Raw genomic sequence first — 16,477 nt, 5'->3', positions numbered from 1 at the left:
TATTACAGAAATCTCCTGTAAACATTTTCTAGCAAAGAGAAAAGAAAGCTGATTAGCTGTAACTAGCATGTTATCTGTAACATTAGCTGTAAGAAACATTAACTTATAAACTTTCTAACACAGTCCATGTGTGACCAAAAATAAGAAACACATGAAATACCTTTTGGTAGATGGTGGTTTCTCACTGAAGTCCGGCATGTTACCTATTGAACGGTCACTCTTCACAGACACAGAGCTGGACACACATGAGCCTGATCTCTCCCCATCACTAACACAGAGCAGATAGACAAAGCTTGACTACAGGAGGCTCATCTGAGTCTGATATCTGCACATGCTCTCTCTATCCTTCAGAGAAATGTGCAGACTCACACAATTCACAGTTTCACAAGATAAAGAAAGATCATTTTAATTTACTGGATCACATTTGTTTGAAGCTTTTCTTTGATGTGCTTAAAGCGACAGATAAAATATATATATTCATGATTTCATTTTAAATATTTGACTAATCTAACAGAAGAGAACATCAAGGTTTTGTTTGACTCAGATGGAGATGTCAGAGCTACACAGTTCTGTCAGCATAATTCAATTACATTAACTGTTTAGTCATTTTATAATGCCTGTCAATAAATTTCAGGTTTACAAACCAAAGTCTTTTATTTCCCATAATTTACTTCAGTTTCTACATCCCTGGTGCAGGGGTTCAGTGCTGAGAGAGTGACTGTACATTTGATTGTGTAAATGATTTTGCTTTTCATATTATCTCAGATATTTATCCAGGGTTTTTCCTACATTTAATTTTTTTTGGCGGCCGCCAAAACAAATTTTTGTCCCGCCAAAGCCTTATTTCATCAGTTATTGTGATTTATGATTGATGTAGTAGATGAATGCTGCGCTTGTGTTAACTGAGTGACAGAGAGAACGATCAGAGCTCCTCCCCAGCTCGCACGCTCTCTGTCTTCAAAATAAGCATTCTTAGCTTTCTAATTTTTCACATATTACATTAATCAAAATCAAAAGGTCGGAAGACCGAATCCATGTTGCACGTGGCGCTATCAGACGATGTTTTCCTTTAATTACCGCTGGGTGTGAATTGCGCTCAAAAAACATTGACTCTTCCCTGACCAGCTGACATTAAGCATACTTTCAATAAACGGGAAACAAATCCGATCCGGTTATGAAGTGTTTTCTGTGTATTGACAAATCTTTCACGATGTTCTAACAGAAGGGATTCGCACACAACGCGTCTGCTAATGTCCTATTCGCCACCTAATGACTCCTTTGAACCGAATCATTTTAACGACTGGTTAAAACAACTGATCTGTCCAACACTGAACTCACCAATCAGTTTAATCATTTATTCAGAACACTTCTAAAATGAGAACACAAAAGTGCTTACACAATTTAGCAAGAATGAGTGTAAGAGTTAGTTTTAATTATCCACAGTCTTTCAGCTTATTTATGTTCACAATGTGAAGTAAAATAAATAGCCTATAAATCATTTAGTTTAGACTGGAGTGAGGTGAACCCAGAACAAAGTTAGCTAGCTGATAATTTTATGAGATTGTATATGGCAGAAAATTAGGCTATTTGTTCATTTTTTTAATACGACTTTTTAATATTGATATGATTATATACCAAAACAATTATCTGTAAATAGCGTAAAAATGAGGACCAAAAACAAACATTAAGGTATCAAAATAAGATAAGCAAAAATTACAAACTTTCTTTGAACTTCAAATTTATTGTCAGTATTGCCCTTGCAGATCACGTGGGTAGGGTACTTTTTTACTGTGCGTGTGTGTGTGTGTGTGTGTGTGTGTGTGCTTGTTTATGTGATTTATGAGGACACAAATTTGTATAATGACATGGGTATTACACTGGTATTACAACATCAAGGTGGTTTATGAGGACATTTCAAATGTCCCCGTAAATCAAATCGCTTTAAAAACATATTAAACAATGTTTTATTGAAAATGTAAAAATGCAGAATGTCTCCTGTGAGGGTTAGGTTTAGGGGCAGTGTAGGGGGATAGAATATACAGTTTATACAGTATAAAAACCATTACGCCTATGGAGAGTCCTCATAATGCTGTTGCACCAACATGTGTGTGTGTGTGTGTGTGTGTGTGTGTGTGGATAACCATGTCTGTCAGTCACCACCGAAGACCATTTTTGACCCAGGAAAAACCCTGTTATCATCTCCTGCCTACTTTTTAAAAATGTTTTTGCTGTTTTAGTCATTCAGTGTATATTACCTATTGTTAACTGCAATGACAAAATTATGAATTCAAAACATCTACATTGTTTAGCAAAGAGAAAAGAAAGCTGATTAGCTGTAACTAGCATGTTAGCTGTAACATTAGCTGAAATAAGCATTCACTTATAAACTTTCTAACACAGTCCACATGTGATCAAAAATAAGAAACACATGAAATACCTTTTGGCAGATGGTGGGTTTTTCCCCACTGAAGTTCGGTATCTCCTCATCTTTTGAACAGTCACTCTTCACAGACACAGAGCTGGACACACATGAGCCTGATCTTACACTGATGACACAAAGAACAGAGAAGGAAAACACACTTTACTACAGGAGATCCTGCAGTCTCAATTCAAACGGTTTAAACGTTACAAATGGTTACAAATGCAGACTCACACGATTCACAGTTCACAAGTTAAAGAAAGATCATTTTAATTTACTGGATCACATTTGTTTAAAGCTTTTCTTTGATGTGCTTAAAGTGACAGATTAAATATATATGTTCATGATTTCATTTTAAATATTTGACTAATCTAACAGAAGAGAACATCAAGGTTTAGTTTCACTCAGATGGAGATGTTAGAGCTACACAGTTCTGTCAGCATAATTCAATTACATTAACTGTAATGACAAACAAACAGAAAATGAATAGAATGATAATTGATATTCTTGATTGGTGAGGTGCTGCTGGAAAAGATGTGTTTTTAGATGTTTCTTGAAAATGGCTACAGACTCTGCCGCACAAATTGAGATAGGCAGGTCATTCCACCAGATGGGAACGGTCCAGGAAAAGGTCCGTGAGAGCGATTTCATGCCTCTTTGGGATGGCACCACAAGGTGTTGTTCATTTACAGAACGTAAGCTCCTGGAGGGTGTGTAAGTCTGAACGACTGAGTTTAGGTATATTGGTGCAGAGCCAGTGGCTGCTTTGAAGGCGAGCACCAGTGCCTTGAATTTAATGCGAGCGGCTATTGGCAGCCAGTGCAAACTGATGAAGAGACTGATGAAGAGACTGATGAAGAGACTGATGAAGAGACTGATGAGGAGACTGATGAAGAGACTGATGAGGAGACTGATGAAGAGACTGATGAGGAGACTGATGAGGAGACTGATGAGGAGACTGATGAGGAGACTGATGAAGAGACTGATGAGGAGACTGATGAGGAGACTGATGAGGAGACTGATGAAGAGACTGATGAAGAGACTGATGAGGAGACTGATGAAGAGACTGATGAAGAGACTGATGAGGAGACTGATGAAGAGACTGATGAAGAGACTGATGAGGAGACTGATGAGGAGACTGATGAAGAGACTGATGAAGAGACTGATGAGGAGACTGATGAGGAGACTGATGAAGAGACTGATGAAGAGACTGATGAAGAGACTGATGAGGAGACTGATGAGGAGACTGATGAGGAGACTGATGAAGAGACTGATGAAGAGACTGATGAGGAGACAGATGAAGAGACTGATGAAGAGACTGATGAGGAGACTGATGAAGAGACTGATGAAGAGACTGATGAAGAGACTGATGAGGAGACTGATGAAGAGACTGATGAGGAGTCTGATGAAGAGACTGATGAAGAGACTGATGAAGAGACTGATGAGGAGACTGATGAAGAGACTGATGAAGAGACTGATGAGGAGACTGATGAAGAGACTGATGAGGAGACTGATGAAGAGACTGATGAAGAGACTGATGAAGAGACTGATGAGGAGACTGATGAAGAGACTGATGAAGAGACTGATGAGGAGACTGATGAAGAGACTGCTGAAGAGACTGATGAAGAGACTGATGAAGAGACTGATGAAGAGACTGATGAAGAGACTGATGAAGAGACTGATGAGGAGACTGATGAAGAGACTGATGAAGAGACTGATGAGGAGACTGATGAAGAGACTGATGAAGAGACTGATGAAGAGACTGATGAGGAGACTGATGAAGAGACTGATGAAGAGACTGATGAGGAGACTGATGAGGAGACTGATGAAGAGACTGATGAGGAGACTGATGAAGAGACTGATGAAGAGACTGATGAAGAGACTGATGAAGAGACTGATGAAGAGACTGATGAAGAGACTGATGAGGAGACTGATGAAGAGACTGATGAAGAGACTGATGAGGAGACTGATGAGGAGACTGATGAAGAGACTGATGAAGAGACTGATGAAGAGACTGATGAAGAGACTGATGAAGAGACTGATGAAGAGACTGATGAAGAGACTGATGAGGAGACTGATGAGGAGACTGATGAAGAGACTGATGAAGAGACTGATGAAGAGACTGATGAGGAGACTGATGAGGAGACTGATGAGGAGACTGATGAGGAGACTGATGAGGAGACTGATGAGGAGACTGATGAGGAGACTGATGAAGAGACTGATGAAGAGACTGATGAAGAGACTGATGAAGAGACCGATGAAGAGACCGATGAAGAGACCGATGAAGAGACTGATGAAGAGACTGATGAGGAGACTGATGAGGAGACTGATGAGGAGACTGATGAAGAGACTGATGAAGAGACTGATGAGGAGACTATTGAGGAGACTGATGAGGAGACTGATGAAGAGACTGATGAAGAGACTGATGAAGAGACTGATGAAGAGACCGATGAAGAGACCGATGAAGAGACTGATGAGGAGACTGATGAGGAGACTGATGAGGAGACTGATGAAGAGACTGATGAAGAGACTGATGAAGAGACTGATGAGGAGACTATTGAGGAGACTGATGAGGAGACTGATGAGGAGACTGATGAGGAGACTGATGAGGAGACTGATGAGGAGACTGATGAAGAGACCGATGAAGAGACTGATGAAGAGACTGATGAGGAGACTGATGAAGAGACTGATGAAGAGACTGATGAGGAGACTGATGAGGAGACTGATGAAGAGACTGATGAAGAGACTATTGAGGAGACTGATGAGGAGACTGATGAAGAGACTGATGAAGAGACTGATGAGGAGACTGATGAGGAGACTGATGAAGAGACTGATGAAGAGACTATTGAGGAGACTGATGAGGAGACTGATGAAGAGACTGATGAAGAGACTGATGAGGAGACTGATGAGGAGACTGATGAAGAGACTGATGAAGAGACTATTGAGGAGACTGATGAGGAGACTGATGAGGAGACTGATGAGGAGACTGATGAAGAGACCGATGAAGAGACTGATGAAGAGACTGATGAGGAGACTGATGAAGAGACCGATGAAGAGACTGATGAAGAGACTGATGAAGAGAGGCGTGACGTGCGCTCTCTTCGACTCGTTAAAGACCAACCTCGCCGCTGCATTCTGGATCAGTTGCAAGGGTTTGATAGAGCATGCCGGAAGGCCCGCTAGAAGAGCATTACAGTAGTCCAGTCTGGAGAGAACAAGAGCTTGGACCAGGAGTTGTGTGGCCTGCTCTGATAGGAAGGGTCTAATCTTCCTAATTCTAATTTCCAAAGGAAATGCAAAATTTACTTTCATCAGAGAACATAACTTTGGACCACTCAGCAGCAGTCCAGTCCTTTTTGTCTTCTGACGCTGTCTGTTGGTCAAGAGTGCGACAGCTGAAGCCCATGTCTTGCATGCGTCTGTGTGTAGTGGTTCTTGAAGCACTGACTCCAGCTCCAGTCCACTCTTTGTGAATCTCCTCCACATTTTTGAATGGGTTTTGTTTCACAATCCTCTCCAGGGTGCGGTTATCCCTATTGCTTGTAAACTTTTTTCTAGCACATCTTTTCCTTCCCTTCGCCTCTCTATTAAGGCCCGGGTATACTTCGGCCGTCCACGTTCGTGCACCGCCCGCATGACGTAATTTTCGTCATTCGGAGGGCTCGCGGCCGGCCGCACACCCCGTCCGCGCGCAGCCCAAATTTTGAGACTGCGCGGACGGTCCGCGTGCAACAGCGCATGCGCCAGCAGTACAGAAGAGTCCACTAGGTGGCAATACACACAGTATTGAGCACAGTGTTCAGCCGTCGAAGAAGAGTGTGCAAAGACCGGTTTAAAAACAACACGCTTGAAAAAAAAGAGAGCATTTTTGATTCTTCAGTGTTTCTTCCAAACTATGTTGCAATGGTGGATCCACTACAGTTCTTCTCCGATCATGCCCAGCGAATGTCCCGTTGATGACAGGACTCAGTGCTGCCCTCCGATGTCTGGTAGAGCATAGACACTTTTTTACTGACACATGTGTCGAACGCGATCCTCCGCGCGCATCCGTTGTATAGTATACTTTAAAAGACGCGCGGACAGGGCTGCGCGCCTGACGCGTCCGGGCGCGGTAAGTGAAGTATACCCGGGCCTTTAATGTGCTTGGACACAGAGCTCTGTGAACAGCCAGCCTCTTTTGCAATGACCTTTTGTGTCTTGCCCTCCTTGTGCAAGGGGTCAAAGGTCGTCTTTTGGTCAGCTGTCAGGTCAGCTTCTTCCCCATGATTGTGTGGCCTACAGAACTAGACTGAGAGACCATTTAAAGGCCTTTGCAGGTGTTGTGAGTTCATCAGCTGATTAGAGTGTGGCACCAGGTGTCTTCAGTATTCAACCTTTTCACAATAATCTAATTTTCGGAGATACTGAATTTGGGATTTTCCTTAGTTGTCAGTTATAATCATCAAAATTAAAATAAATAAACATTTTAAAAATATCAGAGTCTGTGTGTAATGAATGAATATAATATACAAGTTTCACTTTTTGAATGGAATTAGTGATTATTATCTTTTTGATGATATTCTAATTATATGACCAGCACCTGTATGCTTTAAACTCTCAGTGGGAAAAATGAACCCAGTTTGTTTCTGAATTGCAGTTTAATATAATTTGCAGTATATTTACTCCATTTTATTAACGGTTGATTCTTCTTGGTTTGTCATTTGATCATTACTTCAAGACAAGTTCACAATACATTTCATTATTTTCAAATGCTCAAAGACCTATTGAGTAAATGTAACCTGTATTAAAGTGGGCAAACTGCACAATAATTGCTGTGTTAACTAAAATTTTCGATGTGATAAAAGCATATGTAGTCTATGTTCTTCTTCGACAAATAAATAAATAAATAAATAAATAAATAAATAAATAAATAAATAAATAAATAAATAAATAATAAATAAATAAATAAATAAATAAATAAATAAATGAGTGAGTGAACATTCACTACTTTAGAAGTCACAAAAACAGGGTTGCCAACATTTAAAATCAGGTTGGAGTGAGATTTTCTTTTCTTTTTTTTCGGTTTGAGGGGCTGACGGTATACGACGGTATATCGATTTCGTTTCAGTATCAATTCATAGCCTGCTGTACATATAAGGAAATAAGGATATGTATGTTATTAACATTTAAAATTTCACATTTAAAGAAATCTAGTGTTTGATCATATCTAAATATTTATTAAAATGCAAAACTGCAATACTTTTTTGAGCAACTAGATCATGTATATTGATTAAAGAGCCATAAAGGCACCAGTGGGTAATGACATTACAAATGGAAATTGTTATTTTTCGAGCCACAAAATGACTCTAATTTGCCTCTTTGAATAAGAATTCTCTAATTTAACCTTAATTACTATACTAATTGTAATATAAATAATAAAAATATTAGAAGAAAAATATTTTAAGTGGTCATTAATGGACCATAATTATTGCACAAATAGTATTAAGTACTAAAATATCTCAAAATATTCAATAAATATTATTGAACTAAAGTATGGAACATTTATTCAATTGAAAAATTCTTAAGGTGTATGTTCACATTTGACCATCAATGAGTATGAGTGTGACCAATTAGTAAGGAATACCTGAGGGCTAAATACAATAAAAAACATTAACATTAAAGGTCCCCTTCTTCGAGATTCCATTGTTCAAACTTTAGTTTGTGTGTAATGTTGCTGTTAGAGCATAAATAATACCTGTAAAATTATAAAGCTCAAAGTTCAATGCCAAGCGAGATATTTTATTTAACAGAAGTTCCCTTTCAAAGCCTACAGCGAACGGCTGGCTTGGACTACATCCTGGTACTTCCTTCTTTAATTACGTCAGTAGAGCAGTAGAACAGACTAACCTCCGCCCACAAAGAAACGCGAAAAAGGGGGCGCGGTCTTGTTGCTGTCCCACGTGGAGAAGAGGACGGTCGCGTGGAGAAAAGGAACTGTTGCGTTGAGTGTGTTTATCGCCATGTCGTCGAGACGCTGTTATTTTCATCCAGGAGTCAAATCACCTTTGTTTGGCTTTCCCAGGGACGCTGTAGAGATTATTGAACGCATACATCTCTCCGTTAAGAGGCGTGACCTTTCCAACGTGCGCTAAGCTGCTGTAGAATCACAACACAGGAACCGCTTTCACGTGCGCTAAGCTGCTGTAGAATCACAACACAGGAACCGCTTTCACGTGCGCTAAGCTGTGGTCGAATCACAGCACAGGAACCGCTGGCACAATCAGAACTCGTTACGCATTTCTGAAGGAGGGACTTTATAGAACAAGGAAATCACCAGCCGTTTTTAGGACAGTGGAAACAGCGGTATACAGATAAGTAAATAGTGTGAAAAATACTGTGTTTTTTTACACGCGAAACATGAACACATGTTATATTGCACACTGTAAACACAATCAAAGCTTCAAAAAAACACGAAGAACGGGACCTTTAATGTTAACATTGTTGCATCTCCATCCCACGCCATTATAAAACAATCCTTTATGGTTGACGTAATAATCAATGCACACTGTGCTGTACTGTTTACCAAAACTTGCTGCAAACACCTGTAAAGTGGAGCTGTTGTGTATCAAGCCATTCACATGTATTGACCCAGCGCTAGAAGTATTGAGAGCTCGTGAAGCTCGTGACCGCGCGCGCCGCCGTGAGATGAGAGAGCATGTCCCAACTCCGTTTTTCAACACTCTGGCTTTAACTGTCATCAGTCCCTCCAGAAAAACGTGATTATGCGATCGCATGATTTAATGCATAATCAGCCAATGTCCGCATATTTATGCGGGCCACATTTTTTCAAATACGCTGCACTTTCGCCGCATAAATTGCCTATTTCCGCATGCAAAATATGCGGGGCAAGCATGATTTCATAATCCCCGCATTTTCGCTGCAAAAAAGTCATATATATTAGCCGCCATTTCCCCCTATTGCCATGGCAACGTTTTGAAGTGACGTAATTACCCGACGCGAGCGTCATCGAAAAGCTGCAAACCCCATGGAGAAACCATAGATATCGGTGAAACCATGATGAAGCACGCAAACTCCCATCTGCCAACAAAAATAACAGCAAAAGACCAAAGCAAAGCAGTTTCCCGGTGTGTTGACCGATTTCAAAAAACAGCACCATGAAGCTTCGAAGCGTTATGAATCAGTGAGTCGATTCAGCGGTTTGGAACATTATGAATCAGTGAGTCGATTCAGCGGTTCAGAGCGTTATGAATCAGTGAGTCGATTCAGTGGTTTGGAACATTATGAATCAGTAAGTCGATTCAGCGGTTCAGAGCGTTATGAATCAGTGAGTCGATTCAGTGGTTTGGAACATTATGAATCAGTGAGTCGATTCAGCAGTTCAGAGCGTTATGAATCAGTGAGTCGATTCAGTGGTTTGGAACATTATGAATCAGTGAGTCGATTCAGCGGTTCAGAGCGTTATGAATCAGTGAGTCGATTCAGCGGTTTGGAGCATTTTGAATCAGTAAGTCAATTCAGCGGTTTGGATCGCTAAAGTCACGTATTTCAGCAGTTTGACGCAATCCGAATCATGAATTGACTCACTGATTCATAACGCTTCGAAGCTTCATGAGCTGTTTTTTTTAATCGGTCATCACTATATAAGTCGTTATTTAAGTTTTAGCACAAAAACTATTCTCGCTGATTCATAAAGTTATTGTAGAGCCGCTGTAGTGAGATGGACTTTGTAACTTTAGTCTTTAGTGTCTTTTAAGGGTCTTGAGAGTGTAAAGTTGAGCCAATGGAGGGTTGAGCCAACTTAAAGGGTTAGTTCACCCAAAAATGAAAATTGTGTCATTAATTACTCACCCTCATGTGGTTGGACACCCGTCAGACCTCCGTTCATCTTCAGACACAAATGAAGATATTTTAGTTGAAATCCGATGGCTCAGAAAGGCCTCCATTGGCTCAATGCACTTCACACTCTCAAGACCCATAAAAGACACTAAAGACGTTGATACAAAGTCCATCTCACTACAGTGGTTCTACAATAACTTTATGAATCGGCGACAATAGTTTTTGTGCGCAAAAAAACCCTAAATAACGACTTACATAGTGATGACGATTTCAAAACACGGCCTCATGAAGCTTCGAAGCGCTATGAATCAGTGAGTCGATTCAGCGGTTCAGAGCGTTATGAATCAGTGAGTCGATTCAGCGGTTCAGAGCGTTATGAATCAGTGAGTCGATTCAGCAGTTTGAATTGCCAAATTTCAGCAGTTTGGCGGTTTGACACGCGATCCGAATCATCATTCGGCTCACTGATTCATAAGGAGGCCTTTCAGAGCATCAGATTTACACTAAAATATCTTCATTTGTGTCTGAAGATGAACGGAGGTCTGACGGGTGTCGAACGACATGAGGGTGAGCAATTAATGACAGAATTTTCATTTTTGGGTGAACTAACCCTTTAAATATTCCCAGCACTTTCTGTGATGTAGTGCTTTTATTGCATAAAATTGCATAAATATCCCGCATTTTCCATCACATTTTTTAAGAAAACGTGCCTCAAGGATTTTTACCCACAACAATCACAAAAATAAGCTGCATTTTTCTGGAAGGACTGTGTTATGCCATATTAGCGCCAAAATGCTATTGTTTGAATTTCGCATTAAAACTTTGCATTAAAGCTTAAACTTTGTTTAATATCAAAAGCAGGTTTGGCAATTTGGCGTGAGATTAAGTTGGGCAGCGTGAGAGCGTGAGACTGAGCCTGAAAGCGTGAGAGTTGGCAACCCCACAAAAACAACACACTAACAACAACAACAACATCCTAAAATGGACGACAACATCCGCGGGCCTTCAAATAATTCCAGTAGGCCTCATTTATGACAGTCTGTTCGGGGTAGACTATAAAAAACTCCCGGAATAAGAACAGGTCTTTTGTAACATCAAATCACGTTTACATTATGAGACTTCTATTTATTCCCCCAAATAACTGTAATCAGACAAGTATTACACTTACAGTCCTGTGCAGTAAGAAGAGAGTTTAGCAGTGTTTGAAGCATGATTTCCTCTTCCTGGAGGTTTGTTGGTTGTGTGGTGTAATCCCACAGGAGAGTCCAGTCTGTGGTAAAGCTCTCCGTGTCGTTCAGCTGCTGTGTGTTTGCCTCTGGACAAGATTAACAGCCTTTACTGCTCATTCTGACGATCATCGCCATAGCAGTTCTCTGTGCTTACGTGTTTAACTTTATTACTTTCGTTTTCGTCTTCTTTGTGGGTTTAACCTGCGGGTTGTGAAGCAGCTAAACAGGTTCATATCGCCATCTACTGTAATGGAGCGACATACTCAACATATTTCCAGATGTTTAATACCGCTTAACCTAATGATTTCAGCAGAGTATTGATAATTTCTCCTGTTTCTGGATCTCCAAGATGCTGGATAATGTAAATGCCTGGAATCATGAGATTTGTATTCATTTCCTACATTAAATTCGGTTTCATTAAAAATATCAATGGCCATGTTCTACAGTTTCTGCTTCCATACATTCATCACATAAACCTGCATTATGCTTCATGGGCCACATCATGATCCATAAGCCTTATATTATTAAATAATGTATTATAATGAATCATATAACATGTGTCCCTCATTGTTGCTGAATTACAACAGGCTAGTGAACTAATTAACTTTCCAAACTAAATGAACAAGTTCTTCACTGTATTTATACCAATACATATTACAATACAATGGACAATGGAACAAGTTAATATAATTGCTAAACAAAATGATGAAACTATCTGGACTGGTGTGAGTGAAAGCGAGAGCTTCATATGAGGAAGTGGAGTATATAAATGCTGTGGACTGATAAACTAAAGTTAGTCTGTCCTGATGAAAGAGGAGAGATGCCATCCACAGCTCTCACGTCAGTCAGAGGATTATTGACTTGTGTTTGAGTTTAATGACCAAACTGCACAGAATCTGATGGGACAGCATTAGCTTGCAATGGATGGTTAGACTTCATTAAACTGATTCATAGATTTCTGATTCAATTCAAAAGCTATTTTTTCTCAGAACCTCAGAATGATTCACTTCAAATATGAAATAAAGAGTATTAGATTTTAATAAAAATCATTTTAAGGATTTTATTACTTTCTCTAATGTGTCTTGAGCAAGAAAAAGTTATAGCCTATATATTAATATACATACTGCATGCAGAATTATTAGGCATGTTGATGTTCATTTCATTTTACCAATTACAAACCACATTAATATTAATACCTACTATTAATGTAGTATTTAATAATTTATAAGTGATATATAATTGTTCATGAAGGCTGGAAATGAAAAGCACCTTATATTCAGGTGTGCAGAATCATTAGGCGTTTCCTTTACAGATAAAATGAGCCAAAAAAGAGATTTAACTCAGACTGAAGTGTTAAAGATGATTAAATGCCCATGAGAAGGACACAATACTAATGATTACTAGACATTGCAGTTAAGGCATGACCACTGGACAGTGAAATGCTCAGCAGGATCAGACAAAAACAGGTAGAGAAGAAAAGACTGCAAAAGAATGAAGAATTAAGGTGAAGAATGAAGAGTGAACCCATCAGGAACCCTTTAGTCTCCAGCGCCACCAGAACTGAACCTACCCAGAGTCTCCAGAAGTGAAGGTGTCAGGATCTCAGAGACTTCAGTCAGGTAAAGAGTCCTAAAAAATCACCCTCACTTAATAAAATCACAAGCTGAAGTGTTGTAAAATATACAGATGGGCTGAGAGTGACTCTTGAAGGACCAGCATCACATCCTCGTGTTCCACAGTTTGAAGAATTCATCTTCCAGAATCTGCCAGGAAGTTTTGGGAGGAAATTTTTAGGCCATCTCAGCAAAATGTACTTCAGGATATGAGATGACTAAAAATAATAATTCTGCACACACACGTACACACATATACATATATAAATATACACACACACACACACACTGTTGAAAGGAAACTTCGCTTACTTTAGATTAAATTTATAATTTTTTGATATTTGTACTTGAAATATGATCAAAATACTCAGTAAGAAAATCATTTGCGACATTTGAATGAATTAATAAAGTATTTAAACACCGCTGGCGCTTTAAAAAGGGGAGGAGACTGAAAGAAACTCTGGGTTTACTGAAGAAAACCTGCTCCAGACCAGGTTATGTTCACAGAGTAAGACTGACCCTGGTAACTGACTCTGAGTATAAGTGACCTCTCTTTCAGAAACCGGCTTGACTTACCCCGCTTTCTCAGGTTTGACATACCTCCCATTCTGAAACAGAAAACCCAGAGTTTCCCTCATTTCAGGGTCAACATACTCAGAGTTTCCACTTAACCTCCTTTCTGAAACCGGCCCCAGATGTAAAGTCTGTATTTATTTATTTATTTTCAGAAGAGAATGGCAGACAAAGTTTTAGCGCCATGAAAATTTCAAGAATAAATTCATAATGTTAATAAATTTGAATAGGCATAATATGCTTTTTACTAAATCATACTGTTTCTAACCAAATTTTCCAGTGTCTTTGGAAAATATATTTAAACTGTGTTAGTTATCCAATAAAGACCTCTTTCTGTAGCATTAAAACTCTACTAATGTGTTTGAGGTCTGCATTGATGAATGATTTGAGACTGTACAGGCTACATGTAGACAGCAGATGGCAGTGCTGCTCCAAAACAACTTCATCTCAAACATTCTGCCTGATCCTCTGATCAGAAACCCTGGACTGAGATGGACAGGTTCATGTTTCTCATGGCCACCTCTGGAGCCAGACAGGCTTTGCTGTACAGTAATGGCCGATTATCACCCACATCACAGTAATATTGTGGGCAGTTCACATGCGGTGTGTGAGCTCCTGTGATTGTGGAGCTGTAATATGACATTGACAGTAAAGAGGCAGTCCAGATTCACCTACAGTCGGTTCTTAGTCGCACATGCGCAAAAACACTGGGACAGAACTTCGTAAGATGTGCCAGTTGTCAAGAGTCTGATCAGACGTCTCATATTTCTTCATCAGCAGTTCAGGCTTATTTACTGAAAACAAGATTTGAAATTATTTAGGCATCAGTCCAAAGGAGGACATCTATCAGAGCGCCATGAGATGAATAAACATGAGGATAGTGAAGATGAAGAACGTAACCGGCCAGTCCCAGAGACAGAAAAGACATCATCAGAACATCAGAACATGGCTAACTGCCTTCTGGGAGGAGTTTGGTTTCTGGGTGCATATACGTTTACTTACAGTCAAACAAACATTTATTCAGACACCTTCAACATTATCACAGTTTATTCACTATAGTTTAGAAGATGGTAAAATATGACAAGAACTCAGAGTTAAACTGAACAGATTAATCTTGATAATGTCAGATAACTTTGATAGAAAGGGATGTAATGGATTCAATCAACCAACCAACTGTTAGATTTAAGAACACAATCAGATAATACCAGTTTAGCTCAACCAATGACCAAGCAATGCTTCATTTAGTTCAGTCTGTGGGGTCAAAGGTCACATTAGCAATTAAAGATCAAACATTTAAAGGGATAGATTTCATTTTCACCCAGAAATAAAAATTCCGTCATCATTTAGTCACGCTCAAGTTGTTCCAAACCTGTATGAATTTCTTAGTTCTGCTAAACACGAAGGAAGATATCGGCAAGCATTTTAACCAAGCAGATCTCGACAGCCATTGAGTAGCGTAGTGTGGGAAAAATACTATTGTAGTCAAAGACTGCCAAGATCTGCTTGGTTACAAACATTCTTCCAAATATCTTCCTTCTGTTCAGCAGAACAAAGAAATTCATACAGGTTTGGAACAACTTGAGGATGAGTAAATGATAGTAGACCAGTAATTTCCTACAACTTAATTCTGAAAAAAAAAAGAATTTTTAATTATTGGACAAAAAAGCTGCACAAGTAGTAACCTAGAATACTGTCTAACACTTGATGGCTACTCTGTCCAGTCCTCTGGTCAGTGAGGAACCTGGGTGAGCTCTTTGATACCAATCTTTCGTTTGAAAGCCACGTTTCTAGCATCTGTAAAACTGCTTTCTACCATCTTAAAAATATATCTAAATTATGGCACATGCTCTCAATGCAAAATGCTGAACAGTGAGTTGAGTCATTGATGAGCTGAGATTATTATAGTTGTAATTGTATTGTGGTTGCCCTGCTCGACTAATAAACAAACTCCAGCTGGTCCAAAACACAGCAGCTCCAGTTCTTACTAGAACCAGGAAGTATGAACTTGTACTTCCAGTACTTGAGCGAGCTCTTAACACATTATCCTCCATCACGTCTACTGCGCTCTCTAAACTCTGGCCAGTTGATCATACAGAGAATATCCAAATCAACGGCAGGCAGTCGATCCTTTTCCTATTTAGCTCCTAAACTCTGGAACTCTTCCTAACATTGTTCAGGAAGCAGACACACTCTGTTGGGTATAATATGTCACAGTTTACTGTATTTTGCTCTCCTCACATCATAAATGAACTATAGTGTCCCACACACACTAGTGAACATTATATATCTGTCTGAATCATGTTTGGTTTGACTGTACATGCGAAACAGAAGAGGAAGATACTCGCGTAGAAATCATGCAGCTGAAATATGAAAAGAACAAAAACCAGGAATATTACCAAGAAGAGCTGAGGCAGAAAGAAGCAGATCCCACGATTACCTATAGTTCCTCAAACGTGTCAAGTCTAATATATAAATCTATAAGTAATCATATATAGTATTACTGGAGCCGCTGTGAAAGGATGCATATTTACAAATGACATGAAGTTGACCAGACAAAACATGAAATATTTTGTGTTCATATTGTCTGCAGTGAAATACAAGTCAAAGTAAATTTAGAAATCACTTTTTTTTTTTTTGCGTTTTTCATACTGTCCCAACTTTTTCTGATTTGGGGTTGTATATAACATTACAAAAATAAAACGTTATATATAAATAATATATATATAAATAAATAACACACATATATATACATACACATACACATACACATACACATACACATACACATACACATACATATATATATA

General features: G+C 39.2%; 1 protein-coding gene across 2 annotated transcripts in view; it reads right to left on the bottom strand.

Annotated features, from left to right (window-relative positions):
• Window positions 1-11,676, bottom strand: part of LOC307135765 (NACHT, LRR and PYD domains-containing protein 12-like) — a 60,222-nt gene extending 48,546 nt beyond the window's left edge. Inside the window, exons 1-3 of one of the 2 annotated variants that reach the window (XM_079832410.1) lie at window positions 11,424-11,676; window positions 2,438-2,546; window positions 161-268 (exon numbers count right to left, since the gene is read on the bottom strand). In XM_079832410.1, the coding sequence (XP_079688536.1) occupies window positions 161-268; window positions 2,438-2,487 (158 nt within the window). In that variant the 5' untranslated portion in view covers window positions 2,488-2,546; window positions 11,424-11,676. The remainder of the gene's footprint in view (window positions 1-160; window positions 269-2,437; window positions 2,547-11,423) is intronic. The other variant, XM_079832411.1, reaches the window with a different exon arrangement.
• Between the last annotated feature and the right edge of the window lie 4,801 nt (window positions 11,677-16,477).

This window comes from Gobio gobio, assembly GCF_949357685.1.
Source record: "Gobio gobio genome assembly, chromosome: 13".
Taxonomy (NCBI): Eukaryota; Metazoa; Chordata; class Actinopteri; order Cypriniformes; family Gobionidae; genus Gobio; species Gobio gobio.
This window is presented reverse-complemented; position numbering and strand designations above follow the sequence as displayed.